Source organism: Bos mutus, chromosome 20 (assembly GCF_027580195.1).
Source record: "Bos mutus isolate GX-2022 chromosome 20, NWIPB_WYAK_1.1, whole genome shotgun sequence".
Taxonomy (NCBI): Eukaryota; Metazoa; Chordata; class Mammalia; order Artiodactyla; family Bovidae; genus Bos; species Bos mutus.
This window is the reverse complement of record NC_091636.1, coordinates 34,971,544-34,998,697: the sequence shown is the minus strand read 5'-3', so window position 1 is coordinate 34,998,697 and position 27,154 is coordinate 34,971,544. Positions and strand designations below refer to the sequence as shown.

The 27,154-nt window shown below is 39.0% G+C and overlaps 1 protein-coding gene and 1 long non-coding RNA gene across 3 annotated transcripts in view; one reads left to right on the top strand and one right to left on the bottom strand.

The window, feature by feature from the left end:
* Positions 1-495: 495 nt before the first annotated feature.
* On the top strand, positions 496-17,402 carry LOC138984242 (uncharacterized). Of its 2 annotated transcripts, none has more exons than XR_011461511.1 (5): positions 496-624; positions 12,218-12,361; positions 16,115-16,205; positions 16,332-16,372; positions 16,982-17,402. It is a non-coding gene; the product is annotated as an uncharacterized lncRNA (long non-coding RNA). The 2 variants fall into 2 exon arrangements; XR_011461510.1 differs by having other exon boundaries at positions 16,115-16,215.
* Positions 16,963-27,154, bottom strand: part of C9 (complement C9) — a 61,849-nt gene continuing 51,657 nt past the window's right edge. Inside the window, exons 9-10 of the mRNA XM_070357839.1 lie at positions 26,019-26,197; positions 16,963-17,178 (exon numbers count right to left, since the gene is read on the bottom strand). Of these exons, the coding sequence (XP_070213940.1) occupies positions 16,963-17,178; positions 26,019-26,197 (395 nt within the window). The remainder of the gene's footprint in view (positions 17,179-26,018; positions 26,198-27,154) is intronic.

Sequence of the window (27,154 nt, the reverse complement as noted above, 5' to 3'; positions counted from 1 at the left end):
CACTGAATCCACCAATTAGATAAAGGAGAGTACTAAGCCACTCTGCCATATATTGTTATCCTCCATTTTCAGGTTTAATCCTCTTGGCTGCCTAATGTCATATACATTAGAGACAAATTTGAAAAGATTTATATCAATAGCCTTGCATGATAACATAACAACAGCAACCACTTATTGTTCTTTGGTGCCAAGGTCTTTATATGCATTATCTCAATGAATCAACCTAACAATTCTATGAAGGAGATATTATTATCTCTGGGTGTGTCTTGGGGTTTAAGAGTTCAGTAACTTATCTACTATTAAAAAGCCACACCATTCCATTCTCTTGAACCATTTCACTACTCTCAGTATAGTAGTTAGTAATGAAACTCCAGTACTTTGGCCACCTCATGCTATGAGTTGACTCATTGGAAAAGACTCTGATGCTGGGAGGGATTGGGGGCAGGAGGAGAAGGGGATGACAGAGGATGAGATGGCTGGATGGCATCACTGACTCAATGGATGTGAGTTTGAGTGAACTCTGGGAGATGGTGATGGACAGGGAGGCCTGGTGTGCTGCGATTCATGGGGTCGCAAGGAGTCGGACACGACTGAGCAACTGAACTGAACTGAACTGAACATGAGGTGAGGGTGGAGGGGCTGGGAGGGGGACTGGTGAACAGAAGGATAGATGGTTGTTCTATAAATTACTTGTGTGTGTTTGTGTATGAGAGAGAGACACATCCACAAACAGAGACAGAGAGACAAAAAGTTTTATTTTCTTTTAAACTAAACTTAAGCTGAGTCTAGTCTTTATTCACCATTTGGGACAGTTTTTCATAAATATTGAGACACTAACTCAGGAGCTGCTCTTGTGGGGTTTTGGATGCAGTATTCTGCTGTGTTTACAATCAAATACACACTCAAAAGGCCTTGGGGAGATAATGATGTAAAACAAGATATCTCTTGGCAGTGATACAGGTATATGTCTATTGTGTCATAAGTAGAGTAAATAAGCAACCGAAGTTTTAAGTATGAAAAAGGAAAACAGTAAAAATGTAGTGATTCTCTGAAGCTTTCTTGCCCATTAGGCAAGGAAACATGAATTCCCATCCAACTTCCCCAGGTCCTTTGGTAATGGCTGGAGCTCAGTAAAATGAACTGAGTGTAAAGCCTGAGTGTCAGAGGACTATTCCCCCCACACATCCGTCTCTTTGAATTTGTGGGGTGGCCTCTCAGAGGGCCGGTTATATTGTGCTCAGTCTGGCAGGAAAAGTGAGGACTTCCCTTCTTAGGAAACCTCAATCCAAGCTGAACCACGTAAGCCTTAGCCTCCAGAGGTCTTCCTCTCCCCCAGTTTCTAGTGATTCATCCTCTGTGCTGATTGCTGTTGGGCAGTTTCTGGTGTCTCAATGGTGCACCCTGCTGGAAATGCTCTACCAGAAACGCCACCTCTGGAGGAAGTTGGAGAGTCTCATTGTCAACAGTCAGTCAACCTACACTGTTCCCCCCATTTCCAGTAAAGGGACTCTGATAAATCATTATGCTGACCCTCAGGGAATCTCATCAAGGCTCAGTTCTTTTCTTGTTTGACATTTACAATTCACAAGGATGCAAGGAATTCTCAGTAGTTAGTATGGTAACTCTTCCTTGATTCAAAGGTTCTGCATTAGAAATTCTTTCAACAGTGGATTGTCTAGGAATAGAGTGTAGTATTTCTATGCATTGAACATCCTAATTCTTTCTGATTGACTCAGACTTCTGGGGGAAGGAAATAGGTACTCTCTTGAGTGCCAATGCTATTTTATACCCTAAAGGGTTGGACATTGTTATTTTTAGAATACCATCCCTGTGTCCTACCTAATATTAAAATACATGTCATATCCAACAGGTTTTTCCTTTGCTAGGAAAAAAAAAAAAACACTTGAAAATTGCTTCTTAAATTTTTCTTTTGAGGGGAGACAAGATGACAGAGCAGTAGGTAGAAACTGAGTACATGTCTCTCCACAAAGATGTCAGGAATATATCTTCAGATGCGGAGGATCTCACAGAGAACCAGCTGAGTACTGGCAGGAGTCCCTGACCATCAGAAAGGAAAATATAGTTTCATGCAAAACTTGGTAGGATGAAGGAAGGAAGTGGGGGTGGGGGAGCAGAAGAGTGAGTAACACCTGATCTGTACCTGGGGGGTGGGTGAGCTGAAGCAGGAGAGACACTTGCATGCAGGTCAACCAGTTGGGACAGAAAGGGAAGCATTTGAGGCTGTCAGAGAGTGAAGCAGCTGATCTGTGACAGTCTGAATGGATTGAGAATCACAGAAACAATTCATGCTGTGGTCCTACGTACCCTGAACAGGGAGGCAAGTCCACTGAAATGCACCGTGGCTGAGAGCAGGAGCATGGGGATTGGAGAGCAATCCCAAGGCAAGGACAGCTGTTGACTGTGGGAAGATGACCAGAGGGGATGGGAGTGAGGAAGTCCGTGGTGAGGAGTGCCTTTGGAGGAGTGCTGGGCAGCTATGGAGGCAGGGTGTTGAGTCATCGCAAGGGGTGGAGCCATCACGGTCACCTCTCTCTCCCCACACACTAGTGACCAATAGAAAAAGACCTCAGCAAGGGTGGCCATTTGAATGCCTAACACGCTGAGCAATAGTAAAGGACCCCAGCCAGGGGTGCCTTTTGAGTGCCTCCTGTGCTGAGCAATAGAGAAGGACCAGTCAGGGAGGCCCTTTAAACACCGCCTACCAGAGACTAGAAGAGAATTCTAATAGTGTTATATCTTCTGCACTTGTTACTGATGGCTTCCCTATACACCTAGAGCTACTGGGATCCCTGCAATACAAGCAGTGGCACCACCTCCACGCTAGGTCTTCACTGGGGCAGAGCTGCCGGAGGCTAGAAAAGAATCCTTATAGCACCATATCTCCTGTGCCTGTGGTTGCTCGCCTCCCTGAGCACTTGGTGCCACTAGGATCCCCACTATACAAGCAGCCACACCACCTTCACAAACGGTCCTCACTGGAGCAGACCCAAGTCCTCCAGGGCAGCCTCAGGAGCAAACTTCTGTGCATGACCCACATATAGAAAGGGAAAGTAAAAGTGTTAGTTGCCCAGTTGGTCTGAGTCTTTGTAACCTCATGGACTGTAGCCCTCCAGCCTCCTCTTTCCATGGAATTTTCCAGGTTAGAATACTGGTGTGGGTTGCCATTCTCTTCTCCAGGTACTTTGATAACCCAGGGATTAAACCTGAGTCTCCTGCATTGCAGACAGATTCGTTACTATATGATCCATGAAGGAAGCACCCCCACAATTGAGATCCAGGGATAGAATGGCTAAGGAAGAGGTTTGAAAACCTTTCCACCAGCTGTACAAGCTGAAGATTAAATCCAGACAATCACCTAAGCAGACTCTGTGTCTATGTCATATCTATAAGGATAATGAGCATTCCCAGAGAAGAAAGTATCCTAGCTCTGGCAGCTGTGGACATTGGAGGCTAGAACACGCAGGAGTAGGGTCAGATTAGTTTGAGCTAATTAGTCCCACAGCAGGTTCAAAGACCAGACCTCCAATGCCATATTGGAGGGCTTCCTAGATGGCAGAGCGCTATGGCTCACAGCTGGGAAAAAGACATGGACTGTCCTTTTATGGAACACGTAAAAGACAGCTATTAGTATTCTTATCTTTTGATTTGTCCTGTAGTTCTGGATTTTTTTCTCTGTTCCTGCAATTGCTGATTTATTACTGTTATCTCTATTTGTGCATTTGAGAGCTTTTTCTTGTTTTTTTTTTTTTTTTTTTTTAAGCACACTTTTTATTTCCCTTTTATATTTCTACTTCAACTTTGGCTTTCTACAGTTCTGCATTTTATGTTTCTTTTTATTTTATTCCTGTTCTTTCCTTGTTATTTTATACATATATATATAGATAGATCTTTTTTAATATATTTTTATTTAACTTTGCTTTTCCACTTTTCTTTTTTTCACTGTGTTTGTTTCTTTTCTTTCCTTTGCTTTATTCCTTACCTGGCATTCTGCTCTGGTCTTTTTTTCTGTTTTAGCTTGTTTTTAATTGTCTGATATCTTTGGTTTCCTTTGTTTACTGGGTCACTCTCTTGTACTTTGTTTTCTTTGGTCTGTTTTGGTTTTGTGTGTGTGTGTGTGTGTGTGTATGTTCCTTTGTTTTTGTTGTTATTTGTCTGAATTTGCTTTCACCATTTGTCTGGGGTTTGTTTTTTGTTTCTTGTTATTTTGTTTGTTTATTAGTTTTTTGTTTGTTTTAACACCCTTTATTGCCATAACAAATGGCTTGTTGGGTCTTCGTTCTCTGACCAGAGGTTGGGCTTGAGATTCTGGGATGGGAGCACTGAGTTCAGGACACTAGGCTTCTGAAGAAATACTGACCTCAAGGAGTATTAATCAATGAGAACTCCCACAAAGACTTTCATCTGTATCCAAGACCTGCTGCTGCTGCTGCTGCTGCTAAGTCACTTCATTTGTGTCTGACTCTGAGTGACCCCACAGACAGCAGCCCACCAGGCTCCCCTGTCCCTGGGATTCTCCAGGCAAGAACACTGGAGTGGGTTGCCATTTCCTTCTCCAATGCATGAAAGTGAAAAGTGAAAGTGAAGGTGCTCAGTTGTATCCCACCCTCAGCAACCCCATAGACTGCAGCCTACCAGGCTCCTCCATCCATGGGATTTTCCAGGCAAGAGTACTGGAGTGGGGTGCCATTGCCTTCTCTGATCCAAGACCTGGCACCACTCCAATTGCTGGCAGCACCCATCTCAAGATGCCTCACCCAAACAACAAGCAATATAAGAACACAAACTTAATCAATCATCAACAGATATCCCAAAACACACCGCCTCACACAACCCTGCCGATCAGAGGGGGATAAACTCACTTCCTCCCACCAGAACACAGGCACAAGTCCCTCCCAACATGAAGCCTTCTTAAGCCACTGGACCAACCTCACTCACTGAGGGCAGAGACCAAAAACAAAGGGAACTATGACCCTATAGCCTGGGGAAAGAGACTTCAAAGACAGTAAGTTAAGAAAATTGAAAGACAGAGAAGTATTGTGCAAGTGAAGGAACAAGGTAAAAATCCACAAGATCAATAAATGAAATAGGCAAACCACCCGAGAAAGAACACAAAGTAATAATAGTAAAGATCCAAAATCTTGAAAACAGAATGGAGAAAATGCAAGAATACTTAACACATTTAACAAGGACCAAGAAGAAATAAAGAAAAAAGCAAACAGTGATGAACAACACAATGACTGAAATTAAAAATACTGTGGATGGAATCAAGAGCAGAATAACTGAGGCAGAGGAATGGATAAATGAGCTGGAAGATAGAATGATGAAAATAACTGCTGAAGAGCAGAATAAAGAAAAATGAATTTAAAATATTGAGGATAGTTTCAGACACCTCTAGGATAACATTAAGTGCACCAACATGAGAATTATAGGGGGCTCAGGAGAGAAAAAGATAGGGTCTGAGAAAATATTTGAAGAGATTATAGTTGAAAACTTCCCTAACATGGGAAGGTAGTCAATCAAGTCCAAGAAGCTCAGAGAGTCCCATCAGAATAAAACCAAGGAGAAACAAACCAAGACACATATTAATCAAACTAACAAAAATTAAATACAAAGAAAAAAATATTAAAAGCAGCAAGAGGAAAGCGGCAAGTAACATTCAAGGGAAACCCCATAAGCTTAACAGCTGATCTTTCAGTAGAAACTCTACAGGCCAGAAAGGAGTGGCAGGATGTGCTGCAGGGAGTCACAAAGAGTCAGACATGACTTAGTGACTGAACAATAACAACAACAAACCAAAAATCTACCACTCAGCAAGGATCTCATTCAAAATTGATGGCAGAATCAAAAGCTTTACAGACAAGTAAAAGTTAACAGAATTCAGCACCATCAAATCAGCTTTAGAACAAATGCTAAAGGAATTTCTTTAAGTAGGAAACATAAGAGAAGGAAAAGACTAACAAAAAAAAAAATCCAAAATAATTAAGAAAATGCCAATAGGAACATATATGTGAGTAATTGTTTTTAATGTAAATGGGTTAAATGCTCTAACCAAAAAACAGAGACTGGCTGAATGGATACAAAAGTAAGACCTATATTTATGCTGTCTACAAGAGACCCACTTCATATCTAGAGACACATACACATTGAAACTGAGAAGATGGGAAAAGAAATTCCATGCAAATAGAAATCCAAAGAAAGTTGGAGAAGCAATTCTCATGTCAGACAAAATAGACCTTAAAAATAGAGACTTACAAGAGATAAGGAAGGACACTACATAGTAATCAAGGGATCAATACAAGAAGACATGACAATTGTAAATATTTATGCACCCAACATAGGGGCACCTCAACAAATAAGGTGACCACTAGCAGAAATAAGAGGGAAAATTGAAAGAAGTGAGTAGAACCAATTTGTGTCATATGCATGCTTACATGTGTCTGGCTCTGCGATCCCATGGACTGTAGCCTGCCAGGCTCCTCTGTCCATGGGATTTTCCCAGCAGGAATATGGAAATGGGTTGCTATTTCCTACTCCAGGGCATCTTCCTGCCCCAGGGATTGAACCCGTGTCTCCTGTGTCCTCTGCATTGCAGGTGGATTCTTTACCACTGAACCACCAGGGAAGCCTCATCCAAGAGGAAGACATAACAATTGTAAATATTTATGTACATTGGGGCACCTCAGTACACAGGGCAAACCCCACCAGACACAGAAGGGGAAATTGACAGTAACACTATAATAGTAGGGGCTTTAACACTCCACTAACACCAGTGGACAGAGCATCAAGACAGGACATTAATAAGGGAACACAAGCCTTAAGTGACACATTGCCTTAGATGGACCAGTTGATATCTTCAGGATAGTACATCCAAATGCAGAAGAATACACTTTTTTTCTCATGTACACATGGAACATTCTCCATGATAGATCACATCTTGGGTCACAAATCAAGCCTCAGTAAATTTAAGAAAACTGAAATCATATCAAGCATCTTTTCTGACCATAATGTTATAAGACTAGATATCAATTATAGGAAAAAAAAAAACTGTAAAAAACACAAACACATGGAGATTAAATAATATACTCCTAAATAACCAGCAGGTTACTGAAGAAATCAAAGAGGAGATGAAAAATACCTAGAATAAATGACAATGAAGTGTGATGACTGAAAACCTATTGGATGCAGTTCTAAGAGGGAAGTTTATAGTAATACAATCCTACCTCCAGATACAATAAAGACATTGGAAAGACAATCTAACCTTACACCTAAATCAACTGAAAAAAGAACAAAAAAGCCCCAAAGTCAGTAGAAGGAAAGAAATCATAAAAATCAAATCAGAAATAAATGAAAAAGAAATGAAAGAAACAATAGTAATGATCAATAAATCTAAAAGCTGGTTCTCTGAGAAGATAAAAAAAAAATTGACAAACCATTAGCCAGACTCATGAAGAAGAAAAGAGAGAAGACTCAAACAAAATTAGAAATGCAAAAGGAGAAGTTACAATAGACAATAAAGAAATACAAAATAAGAGACTATTATGAGCAACTTTATGCCAATAAAATGGACAACCTGAAAGAAATGGACAGATTCCTAGAAAAGTTCAACCTTCCAAGACTGAATCAGGAAGAAATAGAAATTTTGAACAGACCAATCACAATCACTGAAATCAAAACTGTGATAGGAAAAAGTCTCCCTTAAAGCAAAAGCCTGGAGAAGGCAATGGCACCCCACTCCAGTACTCTTGCCTGGAAAATCCCATGGACGGAGGAGCCTGGAAGGCTGCAGTCCATGGGGTCGCTGAGGGTCAGACACGACTGAGCGACTTCACTTTCCCTTTTCACTTTCATGCATTGGAGAAGGAAATGGCAACCCACTCCAGTGTTCTTGCCTGGAGAATCCCAGGGACAGGGGAGCCTGGTGGGCTGCCGTCTCTGGGGTCACACAGAGTCTGACACGACTGAAGTGACTTAGTAGTAGTAGTAGTAAAGCAAAAGCCCAGGGCTTCACAGGTGAATTACATCAAATAATTTTTGATAGAATTCTGTGAAAGAATCCTTAGAGAAGAGCCAATGTCTGTTCTTCTCAAACACTTCCAAAAGAATTGCAGATGCAGGAACCCTTCCAAATTCATTCTACAAGGCCACAATCACCCCAATACCAAAGCTAAAGACATCACACACACAAAAGAAAATTATAGGCCAATATCGCTGATGAAAATAAATGCAAAAATCCTCCACAAAATTCTAGCAAACAGAATCCAACAACACATTAAGAGGATCATACACCATATTCAAGTTGAGCTTATCCCAGGGATGCAAGGACTTTTCAATATTTGCAAATCAATCACAAATGGTGTGATACTTCATATTAACAAATTGAAAGATAAAAATCATATGAAAATCTCAATAGATGCAGAAAAAGCTCTCAACAAAATTCAACACCCATTTATGAAAAAAAAAAAACCTCTTCAGAAAATAGGCATAGAAGGAACCTACCTCAACATGCTGCTGCTGCTAAGTCGCTTCAGTCGTGTCCGACTCTGGGCGACCCCATAGACGGCAGCCCACCAGGCTTCCGTGTCCCTGGGATTCTCCAGGCAAGAACAATGGAGTGGGTTGCCATTTCCTTCTCCAATGCATGAAAGTGAAAAGTGAAAGTGAAGTCGCTCAGTCGTGTTCGACTCTTAGGGACCCCATGGACTGACTGCAGCCTACCAGGCTCCTCCGCCCATGGGATTTTCCAGGCAAGAGTACTGGAGTGGGGTGCCATTGCCTTCTCCCCTCAACATAGTAAAGGGCATATATAACAAACCCACAACAAACATTTTCTCAATGGTGAAAAACTGAAAACATTTCCTCTGAGATCAGGAATAAGACAAGGGTGCTCACTCTTGCCACTATTATTCAACATAGTTTTGGAAGTCCTAATGATGGCAATCAGAGAAGAAAAAGAAATAGGCGGAATTCAGATTGATAATGAAGTAAAATTCTCACTGTTTGCAGACAACATGATACTAAACATAGAAAATTTTAAAGATGCTATAAAAATTACTAGAGCTTATCAGTGAATTTAGTAATGTTTCAGGATACAAAATCAATACACAGAAATCCCTTGCACTTCTGTACAGTAACAATAAGAAGTCAGAGAAATTAAAAAATCAATTCAATTCATCATTGCAACTAAAAGAATAAAATACCTAGGAATAAACCTACCTAAGAAGACAAAAGACCTGTATACACAAAACTATGACACTGATGAAAGAAATTAAAGAAAACATAATTAGATGGAGAGATATACCATGTTCTTGGATTGGAAGAATTAATATTGTGAAAATGACTACACTACCCAAATAATCTACAGATTCAGTGCAATCCCTATCAAATTACCAATGGCATTTTTTCACAGAACTAGAATTTAAAAAATCACAATTTGTGTGGAAACACTGCTGCTGCTGTTGCTAAGTCGATTCAGTCGTGTCCGACTCTGTGCGACCCCATAGACGGCAGCCCACCAGGCTCCCCTGTCCCTGGGATTCTCCAGGCAAGAACACTGGAGTGGGTTGCCATTTCCTTCTCCAATGCATGAAAGTGAAAACTGAAAGTGAAGTTGCTCAGTCGTGTCAGACTCTTAGCGACCCCATGGACTGCAGCCTACCAGGCTCCTTCGTCCATGGGGTTTTCCAGGCAAGAGTACTGGAGTAGGGTGCCATTGCCTTCTCTGTGGAAACACTAAAGATCTCAAAAAAAAAAAAAAAAAAAAAATCCTGAGAGAGAAAAATGGAGTTGGAGGAGTCAATCTTCCTGTCTTCAGTTTAACTACAAAGCTGCAGTCATTAAGATAGTATGGTACTGACACAAAGCAAAAATATAGACCAATGGAATAAGATAGAAAGCCCAGAGAAAAACCCATGCCCCTATGGGCACCTAATCTTTGACAAAAGATGCAAGAATACATAATGGAGAAAGGACAGCCTCTTCAATAAGTGGTTCTGGGAAAACTGGACTTCTACATGTAAAAGAAAGAAATTAAAACAATTCCTAACACCATACATAAAAATGAACTCAAAATGGATTAAAGACCTAAATATAAGACCAGAAAATATAAAAATCTTAGAGGAAAACATAGACAGAACCTCTGACACAAATCACAGCAAGATCCTCTATGACTTGCCTCCTACAAGTAATGGAAATAAAAATGAGAATAAACAAATGGGACCTAATTAAATTTAAAAGCTTTTGCATAGCAAAAGAAACCATAATTGAGATGAAAAGACAACTCTCAGAATGGGAGAAATTAATTGCAAATAAAGCCACTGACAAAGTATTAATCTCCAAAATATACAAACAGCTCATGCAGTTCAATATCAAAAAACCAAACAACTCAATCAAAAAATGGACAGAAAACCTAAACAGACATCCAAAGAAGGCATACAGATGGCCAATGAACACATGACAAAATGCTCAACATAGCTTATTATTAGAGAGATGCAATGAGGTATCACTTCACACTGGTGAGAATGGCCATCATCAAAAAACTCCACAGACAATAAATTCTGGAGAGGGTGTGGAGAAAATAAGACCCTCTTGAACTGTTGGTGGGAATGAAAATGATACAGCCACTGTGGAGAGCAGTGCAGAGATTTCTTTAAAAACTAGGAATTAAACTACCATAGGACCCAGCAATGCCACTACTGGGCATATACCTTGAGAAAACCACAATACTAAAAGACACATGTACTGTAATGTTCATTGCAGCACTATTTACAATAGCCAGGACATGGAAACAACCTAGATGTCCCTTGAGAGACAAATGGACAAAGAAGTTGTAAACATATACAATGGAATATTACTCAGCCGTAGAGAAGGATGACTTTGAGTCAGTTCTAGTGAGGTGGGTGAATCCAGAGCCTGTTACACAGAGTGAAGTAAGTCAAAAAGAGAAAGACAAATATCTTATATTAATGCATATATATGGGATCTAGGAAAATAGTACTGACGAACCTATTTGCAGAATAGCAATAGAGAGACACACATAGAGAACAGGCTTTGGTCAAAGTGCGGGAAGGAGAGGGTGGACAAATTGAGAGAGTAGCATTGAAACATAGACATTACCATATGGAAAATAGATAGTCAGTGGGAATTTGCTATATAATGCAGGGAGCTCAATTTGGTGCTGTGTGACAACCTAGAGGGGTGGGAGGGAGGTTCAAGAGGGAAGGGGCGTATGTATATCAATGGCTGATTCATGTCGATGTATGGCAGAAATGAACACAACATTGTGTTGATTATCCTCCAATTAAACAATAAATGAAGCAGTGAAAAAATTTGCTTTTAAAATTATTTGTATTGTGATCTCTCAACAATCATGTACATTCTTGAAAATTTCTGTTAAGTGAGAAAAACGAACTTAAATTTATTTACAAAAGTGTGAAAAGTTTATTAATAAAAAGAATAAAAATTAGTGAATACATGAGAATTGACATTTAATTAAATTTATTTATTAATTATAAATTAGCATTTTAATAATTAAATTGACATTTAATTCTTGACATTTAATTAAAAATTTATCAATTTTGAGTTTGCATTTTTCCCTTGTAGTTTGAGCCCTCTTCTTTTTTTCTCCTTCTGCTCCTCCTTTTCCTTCTTCTCCTCTTTCTTTTTATTTAAGGATTGTCAGACCTTTTCAAAAACTCTCAGATCTTAAGCACCATGCTATCTAATGAATAAAAGTGTACAATCAGCTCTGTTGATTAGCTTATTATGTAGGTTGACTTATCTTACATAGAATTATGTAAGGCTACATATTAAGTTTGGCCATATGAAATTCCTGGGTTTTGTTTTGTTTTTGGTAAAATATGACTGAATAGAGACAATTTCATATGATTTAAGTTAATGGTTTTTGGTTACAAATACATGTTTTCCTCTGGAGGTGTAGAGTTAAATCACAAAGCTAAGACTTAAAAAGCAGAGTTCGGTGCTTGTGGTAGGTGTTCGGCAAGTATTTGCAGAATGAATGCGTGCTCGTATTCACGAATGACTGAACAAGACACAGGAATGTAAACAAAAGCAAAATTGCATGGTTCAGACTCATGGTAATGGAACTGGCAGAACATACTCATCATATGAAGAACTGTGACAATTACTTTAAAGTCTTTTAAACCAACATTCTCTTTTTAATTCAATTTTGTTTTGCTAGCCAGAGATTGGCATTAGCTGTGTGGGAAAGAAGTCCTGGCGTACCTCACTGCTGACTCTCCTCATTAGGGAATAACAAATGGAAACATCATGGGAAGTGAAGGAGAAAAAGAAGCATTGTGGATTTAAGAGAGAGACTTCAGAGGTTGGTAGGATTTTCATGAAGCATGTTGCTTTTCATTTGGCAGCAAGAACTATCTCTGGAAGGTGCTGGTGTTTTTCTTTCCATATGATCCCAGGGAAACCAACAGCTCTACTTTTTTTTTCAACTGCAATCCTAGAGAAAAACAAAAGGATTATCAAATCTTAATGATTAATAGAGCTTCAGTGTTGGGTCAATCCACCCATCCATTTACTCATCCTTTTATCCTGTTGAACTATGATATACCAGATACTGTTCAGGTGCTGGGAAGACAGTGAGGTTTAAGATATAAGATGCATTTCCAAACTAGAGGGGATGTTCATCTGGTGTTGGGAGAGTAAATGTGATTAGTGCTAAAAGAGCACGGGGGACGTGCTCAGCACATAGATAGAGAACGGATGCCTGGAGATGCTGGAGGAGATTTCATCAGAGGTGTTAATTGACCTGGGTCCAGAATAGAGGTTTTTAACCTTGGCTAAATAGATTAGAATAACCAGAGGATTTAAAAGAAGAGACAAAGAAAAGCAAAGGTAGAGAGGGAGAGAAAGAAGAAAAAAAGAACCATGGCAACCCAGGATCCACCACACAGGTTCCAGTTTAACTGGTTTGGGGGTGGATATCTGTTTTGTTATATTTCTATTTTGCCCTTTAAAAAAGCTAATAGGTTAATATCAGGTTAATATTGATACAATTAACAACTAGATTGAGAGCCATTGGTCTGGGAGAAGTAGAAACACATAAGGAGAGGGAGGTTGGATTAGTTTAAGGAGGATAAAGTTGCAGAGTCTTCCACCCTAAGAAAATAGTATGCAAAAAGAAAGATGACATCCTAAGGTTTTCAGCCTCATGGTGGGGGTCAGTTCAGTGTATGTGGAAATGTGGAGCGGAACGTTCTGTGGAAAACTGGATGCCGAGAAGCGCTTCCATGAAGGAAAGAGTCAGCAAGAAAGGTTTCCCTGTGGTCTAGAGTCTCAGTGAGGAACTCATGGTCAGGTGTGAAAAGTCAGCCAGAAGACACCAGTGTTTTCAAGCATGTGATATATATAGGAGGAGGGACCTTGATTGTCATTGTCCATTAATACAAAATGTAGAATCCAAATCAAGAAATTTACATGAAAAACTGGCGCAAAGTGATAAAAACAACAGGATATCCCGAGAGACAAACAACCCTAGGATTACCATCTCTAGCCAGAATATACAAGGTTCCCACAGGAAACAAATTTCACTGAAGACTAGGCCTGAGATAAAAAAAACTATTAATACTCAAGGAAGAAAAAAATGCCATGAGAATGAGTACGTGTAGAAACTATATATCCTAGGTCAATCTGAGAGAGACTTTTATATGAACATGTTTAGCATGTTCAAAGGGCTTCCCTGATAGCTCAGTAGGTAAAGATTCTGCTTGCAATGCAGGAGATCCAGGTTTGAGCCCTGGGTCGGGAAGATCCTCTGGAGAAGGAAATGACAACCCATTCCAGTATTCTTGGAAAATCCCATGGACAGAGGAGCCTGGCAGGCTATGGGGTCACAAGAGTTGGACACAACTTAGTGACTAAACCACCTCCAGCATGTTCAAAGAAATAGAAATGGGAAACATCCAGTAGGCCAGGAAAGAAAAAAACAGACTTAAAAAAAAAACAAAAAACAAACAAATAGAAATTAAATTTATTTATAATTAATTATAATTAGTTTATAATTAAAATAAATTTGAGAAAATGCTCATTGGTTATAGGATATAGTCTATATGCAGCTGAAAAAAAAATAACTGAAAAATTAGAAGACGGAGCTGAAGAAATTACAGAAAGCTGAAGAATATTCCACATATAGAGAAACAGGTAGAAAACAGAGGTCCTGAGTATGAATTTTTTGCTACAAATGCTGCTTGGAATACAGAACATAGGATTGACACTTTAGATAGGTGAGAGACAGAGTTAGTATATAGGGTAAATCAGTTATACTAAAATTTCTGAGAAATATTAACATGTATATTGTTAGCATATTCCTGAGTTTCTGTGTTTGCTAAGAAGGGCAAAGGACACTTGTAATATGACAATTTTTAAATTTTCTTTGTAAATACAAAAAAAAATTTCTGTCAGTTCAGTCGTGTCCGACTCTTTTCGACTCCATGGACTGCAGCACACCAGCCTCCCTGTCCATCACCAACTCTCGGAGCTTACTCAAACTCATGTCTATTGAGTCAGTGATGCCATCCAACTATCTTATCCTCTTTCATCCCCTTCTCCTCCCACTTTCAATCTTTCCCATCATCAGGATCTTTTCAAATGAGTCAGTTCTTTGCATCAGGTGGCCAAAAGTATTGGAGTTTCAACTTCAGCATCAGTCCTTCCAATGAATATTCAGGACTGATTTCCTTTAGGATGGACTGGTGGGTTCTCCCTGTAGTCCAAGGGATTCTCAAGAGTCTTCTCCAACACCACAGTTCAAAAGCATCAATTCTTTGGTGCTCAGCTTTCTTTATAGTCCAACTCTCACATCCATACATGACTACTGGAACAACCATAGCTTTGACTAGATGGACCTTGGTTGAAAGTATGGTTGAATGATAAACTTGAGGCTGTGAAATCTTTGAGGAAACTGAATAATTGTTTCAGACATTTTGTTGTAGGAAACTGCTTGTTCAATAAAAAAGTAAGTTATGATTTTCAAAAGAAATTAACCTAACTAGCTAATCTTATGATAATTAACAGTTGAGCTAAATCTTACTTATCTATTAGGATTCTAATTAATTCTACCAGAATGAAAGACCTAGTAAATCCTCAGTTTTAGAAAGATGGCTAAAGTCGTTCCTCCTTGAAGAAAGCAAAATATTGAAATATAATTTCAGATGATTAGCTGTAAAAAGTGAAGAATCTCAGTTTTCTTCATCTGGAGCCCTCCAGACTTCTCTGTCCATGGGATTCTCCAGGCAAGAATACTGGAGTGGTTGACATTTCCTTCTCCAGGGGAATCTTCCCAACCCAGGGATCGAACCTGAGTCTCCTGCATTGCAGGCCAACTCTACCATCTGAGTCACCAGGGAGGATAGTAAAGTTAAAATTAAAAAATTAAAATTCAGTGAACACCATGTATATAAATTTAAAAACCATCCCAAACAACATTGGATATTTTCCCATTGGCACAGATGTATTTGGAAAAAGTGAAAAATATGGACCAGAAGGAAATACTCCTAACTTAATGAAAGTGACTGTAAGGGGAGGAGGGTAAAAGAAGGCGAGGAATAGGTGAGGGAGATTAAGGAGTACAAAGCATGAGTCAGGGGTACCAAATGTACAGTGTAAGGGATGCAGTCAATAACTATTTAATCTTTGTATGGTGACTGATGATAACTAGACGTATCATGGTGATTCTTTTGAAACTTATAGAAATATCGAATAACTATGTTGTGTAACAAGAACTAACATAGCGTTATAGGTTGATTATACTTCAAAACCATTGGAGGAGGAAATGGCAACCCACTCCAGTGTTCTTGCCTAGAGAATCCCAGGGACGGCGGGGCCTGGTGGGCTGCTCTCTATGGGGTTGCACAGAGTCGGACACAACTGAAGCGACTTAGCAGCAGCAGCACACTTCAAAACCAACCAAATAAACAAACAAACACATAGGTAAAGAGATCACATTTGTGGTGACCAGAAGATGGGGATAAGAAGAGGGGAAATTGAATGAAGATGGTCAAAAAGGTAAAAATTTCCGATTAGAAGATAAATAACTACTTTGGGTTTCCATTTCCTTCTCCAGGGGATCTTCCTGACCCATGGATCGAATCCAGGTCTGCATTGCAGGCAGCTTCTTTACCTTTTGAGCTACAGGGAGGACCTTGGGATATAAGGTACAACATGGTAAATATAATTAATACTGCTACACATTATATGCAAGTTGTTAATGGAGAAAGTCCTGAGTTCTCATCATAAGGAAAACATATTTTTTTTCTAATTCTTTAATCTTGTATTAATAGATGAGATGATGGGTGTTCACCTAACTTACTGTGATAATCTGGTAAGTGAAATGTAAGTCAAATAATTATGCTATACTCAAATTCATACAGTGCTGTACATCAATTCTATATCAATAAAACGGGAAGAAGAAGACAGTAACTGTATCTGAGTTGTGTGGGAGACAAGAATCAACTTGGGCTTTTTACAGGGAGATGATGTGGTACAAAGTACTCTATTGTATCTGTGATTATTTTTCTTATAAAGGGGTTCTGAAGTATTTATTGTATATATATATTTACATATACACACACATATATTCACATGGTGAGTTTCTGGATGTTTGTTAGACTTCTGTAAACTTTTCCCTTTATGTAAAATTTTTATAACTAAAAAAGTAACGCGATCATTACAATTTATTGTCTATAGCTCTATTTAGAGGAAGAGGTAGAGGTTAACTGTGTGCTAAATGACACATAAAGGCTGACTTGTCCATTTCCACTATTCATTCCATTTTTATCCTTTGTTTATATGGCTAATCTAGAAGCTTAGTGCAAATTAACTGAAGAACTAGCTTTCAAATTAAATAGTTCCCAAATGCATATTTTTGTCCTTAATGATGTTTAAGAGGTTGTTCTCACCTTTATAAATTTTCTATTTTTTTATTTCACAGGCAACTCCCTTGAACTCTTTTGGGCAGGAACACACACATTCTCCGTCCAGCAGAACCACAGTCCCTCCATTTTGGCACGGTTGGCATTTTCTTACACTGAATTCATTGATGTAGTCTTCAATGGCTCTTTCCAAATTTTGTTTCTTGAGGTGTGCATCTTTCATTTTCACTGGAATCAGATCATATATCGGAACTAGCTGCAAGAGAGAAAAACGTTTAATTTTAGGTCTTTTCCTACTGACTAATATTTTAGTTTATGTAATATTTTTGACTAAATTATTTATTCTTTGATTCATTAATTCAACAAAGGCTTATTGAATGATTACTATTGTCAGCTATAATGTTAGCTTTTAAGACCTGATGGCTCAGATGGTAAAGAGCCTGCCTGCAATGCGGGAAACCTGGGTTCAATCCCTGGTTGGGTAGATCCCCTGGAGAAGTAAATGGCAACCCACTCCAGTATTCTTGCCTGGAAAATCCCATGGATGGAGGAGCATGACAGGCAATGGTCGATGGGGTCGCAAAGAGTTGGACACAACTGAGTGACTGACAACAACATGATGTTAGTTTTTAAGCCTATACTAGTGATCAAAAGTAGCCATGATCTCTGTAACCATGGAGATCCCATTATAGAGATAAAGTGTGTTAGTCACTCAGTCATGTCCGACTCTGTGTGACCCCCATGGACTGTAGCCTGCCAGGCTCCTCTGTCCAGGCAAGAATACTGGAGTGGGTTGCCATTTTCTTCTCTGGGGGGGTCTTCCCGACCCATGGATCAAACCTGGGTCTTCTGCATTGCAGGTGGATTCTTTACTGTCTGAGCCACGAGGGAAGCCCATTACTGAGGAAAGGAGACTGATACTGCAGGATAATTTAGTGACATATTTATTGTGAATCCTTTTTGCTGCTCTTTGTCTGTCTCCCCTTTCCAGAAGGTAGACAAGTGCTTTGGATCTCTTGTCTAAGAAGAGGTTTATGTGTGATGCCAAGTCCAGCATGTCTCTAAAAACAAATTTCTTATTACCTTTGAGGGAGAGCTTGCCTCCAGTCCAGGAAGGGGATAGAGTCAGCATATACTTCAAGTAGCAGGAACCATAACTAGATCTCTAACAGCTGTTTTGGCAAGTAGTGAAATCTTTGAAGGGCCCCTAGGGAAGGTGGCTATCAGGGACCAGGCTACAGATTTGTCAATGTCTCCAATGCACAATCTTGGCATGGAACGTTTGAAACCATTGATGTCAAGTAAACTTGTAAACTTGAACCATGAGGTCATCAGGGTGACCACAATGGACTAAATACTTATATATCCTATCCTTATTTACCAAAGCGAAACATCTGGACAAACAAGAACCACCCTGAACCCATCCAGCAAATGAATGACGGATGAATTTTCCAGCAGCAAGGAAGGGTGGAAATGTCAAATTTAATTATACTTAAATAAATGAAGCAAAGTGATTTATTTTGTACCCTTAAATTCCTGAAGTAAGATACACAGTTGCCACAATTGAATCAGGGAAGTTTGGAAAAGCTTTCCTGAGAAAATGACTATGAAGTTGAGATTTGAGGGTGTAAAGACAAAAAGACTAGTAATATAGTGCAGAATTTAAAAAAAATTCTTACAGTACTGTTACATATATAACACATATCGAATATATAGAGTTATGTTTTATAAATCTATATAAACCATATATAGGCTTCCCAGGTGGCACTAGAGGTAAAGAACCCACCTGCCAATGCAGGAGACATGAGACTTGGGTTCAATCCCTGGATTTGGAAGATTCCCTGGAGGAGGGCATGGCAACCCACTCCAGTAATCTTGCCTGGAGAATCCCATGGACTGAGGAGCCTGTCAGGCTACAGTCCATAGGGTCGAAAATGAGACCCTTTGGTGGCTTAGTACTTTGAAATGAGATAGCAAAATTTAGAAGAAATTAGAATCTAAAGACTCAAGAAAGATGAGATTAAAAAATATATCACAAATTCCTGCAGAAGAGTAATGATAGATTAAATAATGTTAACCAATCCTTTTTCTGAGGACAATGAGAAAAGCTGAACAAGTAAATAAAGGTGAAGTTTAAAAATCCACTTGAAGACCCCAGAGAACTAACAAGATAACAAAAAATGACTAAGCTAAGACCAGGGAGGTGGTGGAAATTCAGTGAGGTGAGATCAGTACTTTTGGGTTAACAGTCCCCTTGATACATTTCCTAAATCAGGAAGAGGAGCTAAGAGGTAAGGCAGTATGTTACTGGGCTGGGAAAAAGATTGGAATTCAGAAACAACAAAAGTAAACAAATTGTGTTTTCGGTTGAGACTCAAGGACTAGAGCCCCAGAAGTAAGCGGGAATTGGAACTGAGGAAGCCCTGGCAAAGACTGCAGCCAGTTTAAACATAATCCTGGGTCAGTACCCCAGAAGCTTTTTAAATATAAATATGTATTTTCTTTGGAAGAAAATAAAATCACCTCAAGCCTCAAGCTACTCTGACAGAATCCCTGGTAATGTGGGAGATATGAGTTGGATATCTGGTCAGGGAACTAAGATTCCACACGCCATGGGGCTTTTGTGCCTCAGTTACAGAGAAGCCCGCATGCCACAATGAAAGTTCCTGCATGCTGCAACTGAGACTTGACACAGCCCAAAATAAGTAAATAAAAAATAAAATAAAAAACTAGAAAAGGGGCTTCCCTGGTGGTCTGAGCTTCTACTGCAGGAAATGCAGGTTTGATCCCTGATTGGGGAACAAAGATCCCCACATGCCACATGGCACAGCCAATAAAAACAAACTAACAAAAAAGAATGCCACTGGAGGGTGAGAGTCCTGCAGTGAAAGAAGACGTCTGTAACACTGTTAGAATAGGCTCATATCCTGAACACATCAAGAACTCCTACAAAGTCCCCACAACTGTCCCTCAGTAGAGTCTTCTATGAATTAGCACGTAGGATTCAGATTCCAACTCTGACATATTCAATTGGAAGAAAGAAACCTCTTAACAGTGTTGCCACATTAGCACAAACAGCATAAGTATGTGGTGGCGTTATTTTGATTTTCAAGAAAAGAAATCCATCTTGTTTTTACCCTTCAAAGGAAAGTCAAGGCCAGATAACTGAAGATACAGGATTAGAGGGGCACATCCAAAATACAGTTTGGATGAAATTCATAAACAGTGTTCAAAGAGATAAAAAGGAAGGACATGCAATGGTAAATAGTTTTAGAGGAACCCCTGGAGTCAAGAATCCCAAAAGAAGACAAAAACAGTGAAAATGCACTTCTTGAAGTTTGCTTTAAGAGCCACACTTTTTCCCCCTTGATGAACTTTGGCCTTCTGTTAAGTAAAAAAACAGTTTTCATTGTTCTCTCATACTGGCTAACTGTTCTTTTCTACCATTTTCAGTAGAAGTTTCTTTCTCCCAAGTAAAGATGTCATAGTGAAAATCTGAATCCTACTGCTAATTCATAAAATTTATGAATTTTCAGTAGATGTAATCTATCATGTGACATGCTAAAATACAATGAATTCACAACACAGTTTGATATTAACTACACTTAAGTTTCTTGATGTCCACTTAATGCAACTATATGAACCAAATGTAGTGTGTTGAAAAAGTGTTTTGTTTTAAACTGCTATACAAGGGAGTTAGGGATGACGTCACTATAACTGTAATGACTATAGTGTAGAACGCTGGTACCACAGCTCTTTAAAATTCTTCTGATGTTTTTTTAACATCTGGTGCATCGTTCTAAGAGTTGCATGATAAAAATGGTAGATCAATTAATTCATTCTTACTCAAAGTTGCTCCAGAAAGAGCTTGATAGAACTTGATATGTGGGTGGATAAGAGCTGCTGAGGGAAATGAGGGAAAGGAGAATTGAGAATGCATGGCGAAGGCAAGATGAAGGCAAAAGCAACAAAAATGCACAAAAGTCATGCAGGAGGACCCATCAGTGCATGAAGTGAGTCATAAATTCTAGCAAGTTGAATAAGACAACTGAATTTTAAATTACATGCATGTAAGAAAAGCTCACTTGATTCTCAAGAGAAACAAAATGATCCTTGACACTGAGAATGAAGAGTAATATCTCCCATGATTTCTCATAAAGAGGATGTTGTATTATCTAATATCCTTTCAGTAAATAAAGCAAGCATAAATTCGTTTTTATAATGCAAAAATAAAACTCTGCAGGAAGTCAATATGCTATATGCTACCTATACTGATTCATCTCTACTACTACTGCTCTAGAGGAAATCATAAACTTTATATCTCTCAGGCAATCCTTACTAAATGTAATTTCGTTCAGCTGACATTTTAATAACTGGTTTGTGGCAATAAGCTAAAGAAACCAAAATTCAGGTATTCTATTGAGGCAAAATGTAGGGCCATTTATGTTAACATTCAGGCAAGCGGGAAATGGGAATAGTATATTTTCATGAAAGCTGAAGACTATGACAAAACCAGTACTGGAAGGGTGACCTAGCTTATCTCCTCCTCAGAGAAGGGCTGAAGGACAATTCTTGGGCTGGGCCAAGACACTCCTCAAGAAGTGATCTGGGGTCTGCTGAAGCACACACAAACAAAAGGGTAATCAAAGTCACAGTATTATACCCAATATAGCATGGTCATAGTTACTTTAGTGTGGAAAATAAATATAAATAAAACCAAGTGCTTTGCTTAGAAAATCTCAGCAATATATTTAAGCAGCTTTTAATTTAGACTGATGTAACTTTCTCATGTTTTCTCCAAGAGAAACTATTTGCAACATAAATACCTAGATAATTGATGTAGATTGCTACAGTGAATTAAATATAAACCAGTTTAATATGGGTAAGGAGGGGTTTTTCCATTTTTTTCATAATTGACTAGAAAGGCCAATTGTTTTATTATGGTCATCCCAGTAGTTGGACATGTCATAATACACAGACAATAGAATGCTTCAATTACCAAAGAATAAATCCATGACTATAGATTGTTCAGTTATCTCATGGAAATGCCAGTTAACCAAAGGACCTTACATTTATAAGAGCAAAATAACTTGGAATCTATTTCAAGATTAAATTAAGCTTTATCTCAAGTCTCTTTAGAGGTTTAAAAGCCATATAGAGTCAAAGAGTTCATATTATTTTACTATTTTCTGAATTTCTTCTATAATAAGATGAATTTAAGAAATGTTTCATGGTGGACTCACTATGGTTGACTTTTTCTCAGGGAGAACATTAATATGAAAAATCCAAGCTTCCAATTCTTGAAGAAAGAAACATACAGATATTTTAGATACAATGCCTGAGTGAAAGTGAAAGTCACTCAGTCATGTCTGACTCTTTGCGACCCCATGAACTATACAGTCCATGGAATATTCCAGGCCAGAATACCAGAGTGGGTAGCTTTTCTCTTCTCCAGGGGATCTTCCCAACCCAGGGATCGAATCCAGGTCTCCCACATTGCAGGTGGATTCTTTACCAACTGAGCCATCAGGAAGATGAAATACCTACTAGTCTAAAAATATGGGAGTCAATAGTTGTCCTTAAAAATAGAATAAACTGTATTTTGCATCCAGCCAGTAGTACTGAGCTGACAGAGCTGATGAAGGTCTTTGAATAATTCTAGTAAATTCAGTAGTAAGTCTTCAGCAGGTACTTTATTGACTTGAGATTTAAAAAAAGCAGCAGCTCTAGGACATTCTGGAGTGTGATGTCAAGTAGGCCTTAGGAAGCATTACTACGAACAAAGCCATTGGAGATGATGGAATTCCAGCTGAACTATTTAAAATCCCAAAGATGATGCTGTTAAAGTGCTGCACTCAATATGTCAGCAAAATTGGAAAACACAGCAGTGGCCACAGGAGTAGAAAAGGTCAGTTTTCATTTCAAACCCAAAGAAGGGTAGTACAAAGAAATGTTCAAACTACTGTGCAATTGCTTTCATCTCACATGCTAGCAAGGCTATGCTCAAAATCCTTCAAGCCAGGCTTCAGTAGTACATGGAGTGAGAACTTCCAGATGTGCAAGTTGGATTTCAAAGAGGCAGAGGAACCAGAGATCAAATTGCTAACACTTGTTTGATCATGTAGAAAGCAAGGGAGTTCCAGAAAAACATCTCCTTCTGCTTCTTTGACTATGTAAAGCCTTTGTGTGGATCACAACAAACTGGAAAATTCTTAAAGAACTGGCAGTACCAGACCACCTTACCTGTCTCCTGAGAAACCCGTATGCCTGTCAAGAAGCAACAGTTAGAAGTGGACATGGAACAATGGACTGGTTCAATATTGTAAAGGAGTATGACAAGACTGTATAGTGTCACCCTGCTTATTTAACTTATATGCAGAGTACATGTTGTAAAATACCAGACTGGATGACTCACAAGCTGGAATCAAGACTGCCAGAGGGAATATCAGCAACCTCAGATACACAGATGATACCACTCTAATGGCAGAATGTGAAGAGGAATTAAAAGAGTCTCTTGATGAGAGTGAAAAAGGAGAGTAAAAAAGCTGGCTTGAAACTCAATATGAAAAAAACTAAGATTATGGCATCTGGTCCTGTCACTTAATGGCAAGTAGAAGGGAGAAAAGTGGAAGCAGTGACAGATTTTCTTTTCTCGGGCTCCAAAATCACTGCAGATGGTGACTGCAGCCATGAAATTAAAAGACACTTGCTCTTTGGAAGGAAAGCTATGACAAACCTAGACAGCATATTAAAAAGCAGAGACATCACTTTACAAAAAATGTCCATAGAGTCAAAGCTATGGTTTTTCCAGCAGTCATGTATGGATATGAGAGCTGGACCATAAAGAAGGCTGAGTGTTGAAAAATTGATGCTTTTGAACTGTGGTGCTGGACAAGACTCTTGAAACTCCCTTGGAGACCAAGGAAATCAAACCAGTCAATCCTGAAGGAAATCAGTCCTGAATATTCACTGGAAGGACTGATGTTGTAACTCCAATACTTTGGACATCTAATGTGATCAGCCAACTCATTGGGAAAGATCCTGATGCTAGAAAAGATTGAAAGCAGAAGGAGAAGCGGTGGTAGAAGATGAGATGGTTGGATAGCATCACTGACTCAATGGACATGAAACAGCAAATTCCGGGAGATAATGGAGGACAGGGGAGCGTGGCATGCTGCAGTCCATGGGGTTGCAAAGAATTGGACATGACTTAGTGACTGAACAACAACAGTAACAGAATATGATAAATTATTATTAAGACCTCCTCAGAGAACAATCTTGGATCCATACAAGAACAGTTGAACTTTTTTTGTAGAGATGAGAAGACAAGTCACTTTAGATGTCCATATGAATGTAAGGGCTTCACAGGTAGCACAGTGGGAAAGACTTGATCTGCCAATGTAGGAGACACAAGAGACAGGTTTGATCCCTGGGTTGGGAAGATCCCCTGGAGGAGGAAATGGCAACTTGTTGCAGTATTCTTGCCTGGAGAATTCCATGGACAGTGGAGTCTGGTGGACTACAGTCCATAGGGTCACGGAGTCAGACATGACTGAACACGAATGAATGCATGAACTGAATGTAAACTTCTACTTAAATCAATTCTTTTGTTTGTTTGGCCACTTGGCTTGTGGGATCTTAGTTCCCACACCAGAGATCAGATGTAGACCCTTGGCAGTGAGAGTACAGAGTTCTAACCTACTAGACCACCAGGGAATTCTCAACCAATTATTTTCCTGTTTAAGATCTTCTGATAGATTTATTTCACTGAGTTCAAGATAATGAGTATAAATATTATTTAAATATGACAAAATAAGAGTGAACTCTTCTGATTTTAATTTTGGTTAGCTTTTTTCTTCTCTTTATCCTAGCTTTTGAACAAAATATTTGAAGTCTTTCATGGATGTGTTTGCACATTTACAACTGGCTAGATTTTCATAGATTTCCATCATAATTTTGCAGTTTCTGAGTTTCTCAATCACATAAATGAGGTAGCTTTGGTGGTTTCACTCCCTTTAAAGACAGTAATGAAGAATGAAGAAACCCAATTCTCCAATAACTAGTCCTATCAAAAATGTCAACATGTTTATAGCTCGAGTTAATAAAATGGAAGTATGGGTCAATCAAAGATAAATTTGACCCGAGGGAAGACAATTGTGAAACTGACAGGGAAAAAGCGCTCAGACAGTAAAGAATCCGCCTTCAAAGCAGGAGACCTGGGTTTGATTCCTGGGTTGGGAAGATTCCCCGCAGAAGGGAATGGCTAGCCACACAAGTATTCTTACCTGGAGAATTCCATGGACAGAGAAGACTAGTGGGTTACAGTCCATGGGGCTGCAAAGAGTCAGGACTGAGCAACTACAACTTTTACTTTTCACTTTCATAGAAGAAAGTAGGAAAAATACTTTCTAACAATATCAGGAAGAAAATAAGCAGTAAAGGAAAACATATACCTTTTTAGTTAGTTTGGGGAGAGAATGATGAGGCTAAGTAACATTGACAGTTATATTTTTTATTAATAGTTATAATGCCATTTTTTTCCCCTTAGGAATATGCAGGAGACTGTAAAGTCCCAAAAGGTTTATAAACTGAAGACTATTATGATCAAGAAACAAAAAGGAAAGGATTTCCTAACCATGAGAATTTCTCATCCTTGGTCTTACTTTCTGAGGACTTATGAACTTTTTTTTCACACAGGCCCTTGATAAATATGATTCTCCTATGTTGAAAAGGGTGGTATGATATCACTTGAAGGCAAGGAACAACCAGCTCAGTTGGAAGGGAACTGACAATTTCTGGGCAACTATTTTGTACCAATCTGTGCTGTAGTCTCTATATAAGCAATCATACTAAGTCTTAAAGTACACCTGGAGCCCTGTAGAACTCAGCATTGCAGAAGTCAGAAAATATGACACATCTAGTGAGGAACAGAGACTGCGAGGGTCTGATGCCCATTCCCCACCCTTCTTCTATGCCATGCTGCTTTCAGGGATGGGGTGTGAGTGAGTGACTTTGATATTCACATGTGTTCCAGATGAAGTTACATTGAGTCAGAAAAATGACAAAATCTTCTATTTGAAAATAAGTCTTTCTTACTTTTTGGCTTATGAGCACTGGAGCATGATTTAAGGAAGCGGCCCAATTTACAAAGTCAGTCACATTGACCATTCTGGCTCCTCTGAGAAGTTTCTCTTTCAGTTCAGTTGCATATTTTCTGGTTCCTCCTCTTATGAATGTAATAACATCATCGAAGAGGTCAGCCTCTGGGTTCGTTTCTGAGAAGAGAAAGAAGACATAAGTAAAGTGTGTATAGTTATGTAATATTTGATAAATATTTATTGAACCCTTTCACAAGGTATAGTTCTAGTACATTTATTGAATTTTACTTATAAATATTACTTAGGTAATTTTTTCACCCCAAATCTCCAAGGGTAATTTTTACATTTGATCTTAGCCAAAAGGCCAAGAAGAGATCCAAGGATAATTTTTATTAGTAGACAATTATAGATTTCAATCCTTTAAAAGAAAATATAAATGGAACAATATTTAAGATACATTAATAATTTAAATGAACATGAACTTGGGCAAACTCCAGAAGACGGTGAGGGACAGGGAAGCCTGCTGTGCTGTAGTCCACGGGGTCACAAAGAGTTGGACATGAATGGATGACTGAACACACGCAACACAATAATTTAAAGTTCATCACCTAAGCATGGGCACACATGGGGACATGACTTTTCTATTAAAGAAAATAAATTTATTCATTTCTGGCTGCCCTGGGTCTTCGTTGCTGTATGGGCGTTCCCTAGTTGTGGTGAGCAGAGGCTAATGTCCAGTTGCAACTGCATCTGATTGCAGTGGCTTCTCTTGTTGCGGAGCATGGGCTCTAGAGGACATGGGCTTCAGGAGTTGTGGTACATAGGTTTAGTCGTCCCACAGCATGTGAAGTCTTCCCAGACCAGGAATCAAACCCATATCCCCTGCACTGGAGGTGGATTCTTAACTACTGGACCACCAGGGAAGTCCAACATGAACCTTGATTGCATGCATTTTTTGTTGAAGACTTACCTTCATAATTATATTTTATATTTTGTATACATTTGCATTGACTATTCTAATATTATAAAATATCAAAGAATATGAAAAAAGAATAAAATAAAAAGCACAGGTTTTTCCACCACATTTTTTTTTGCATATTTCTCCCTCAGTCTCTCCCAGACCAAACCACTTTA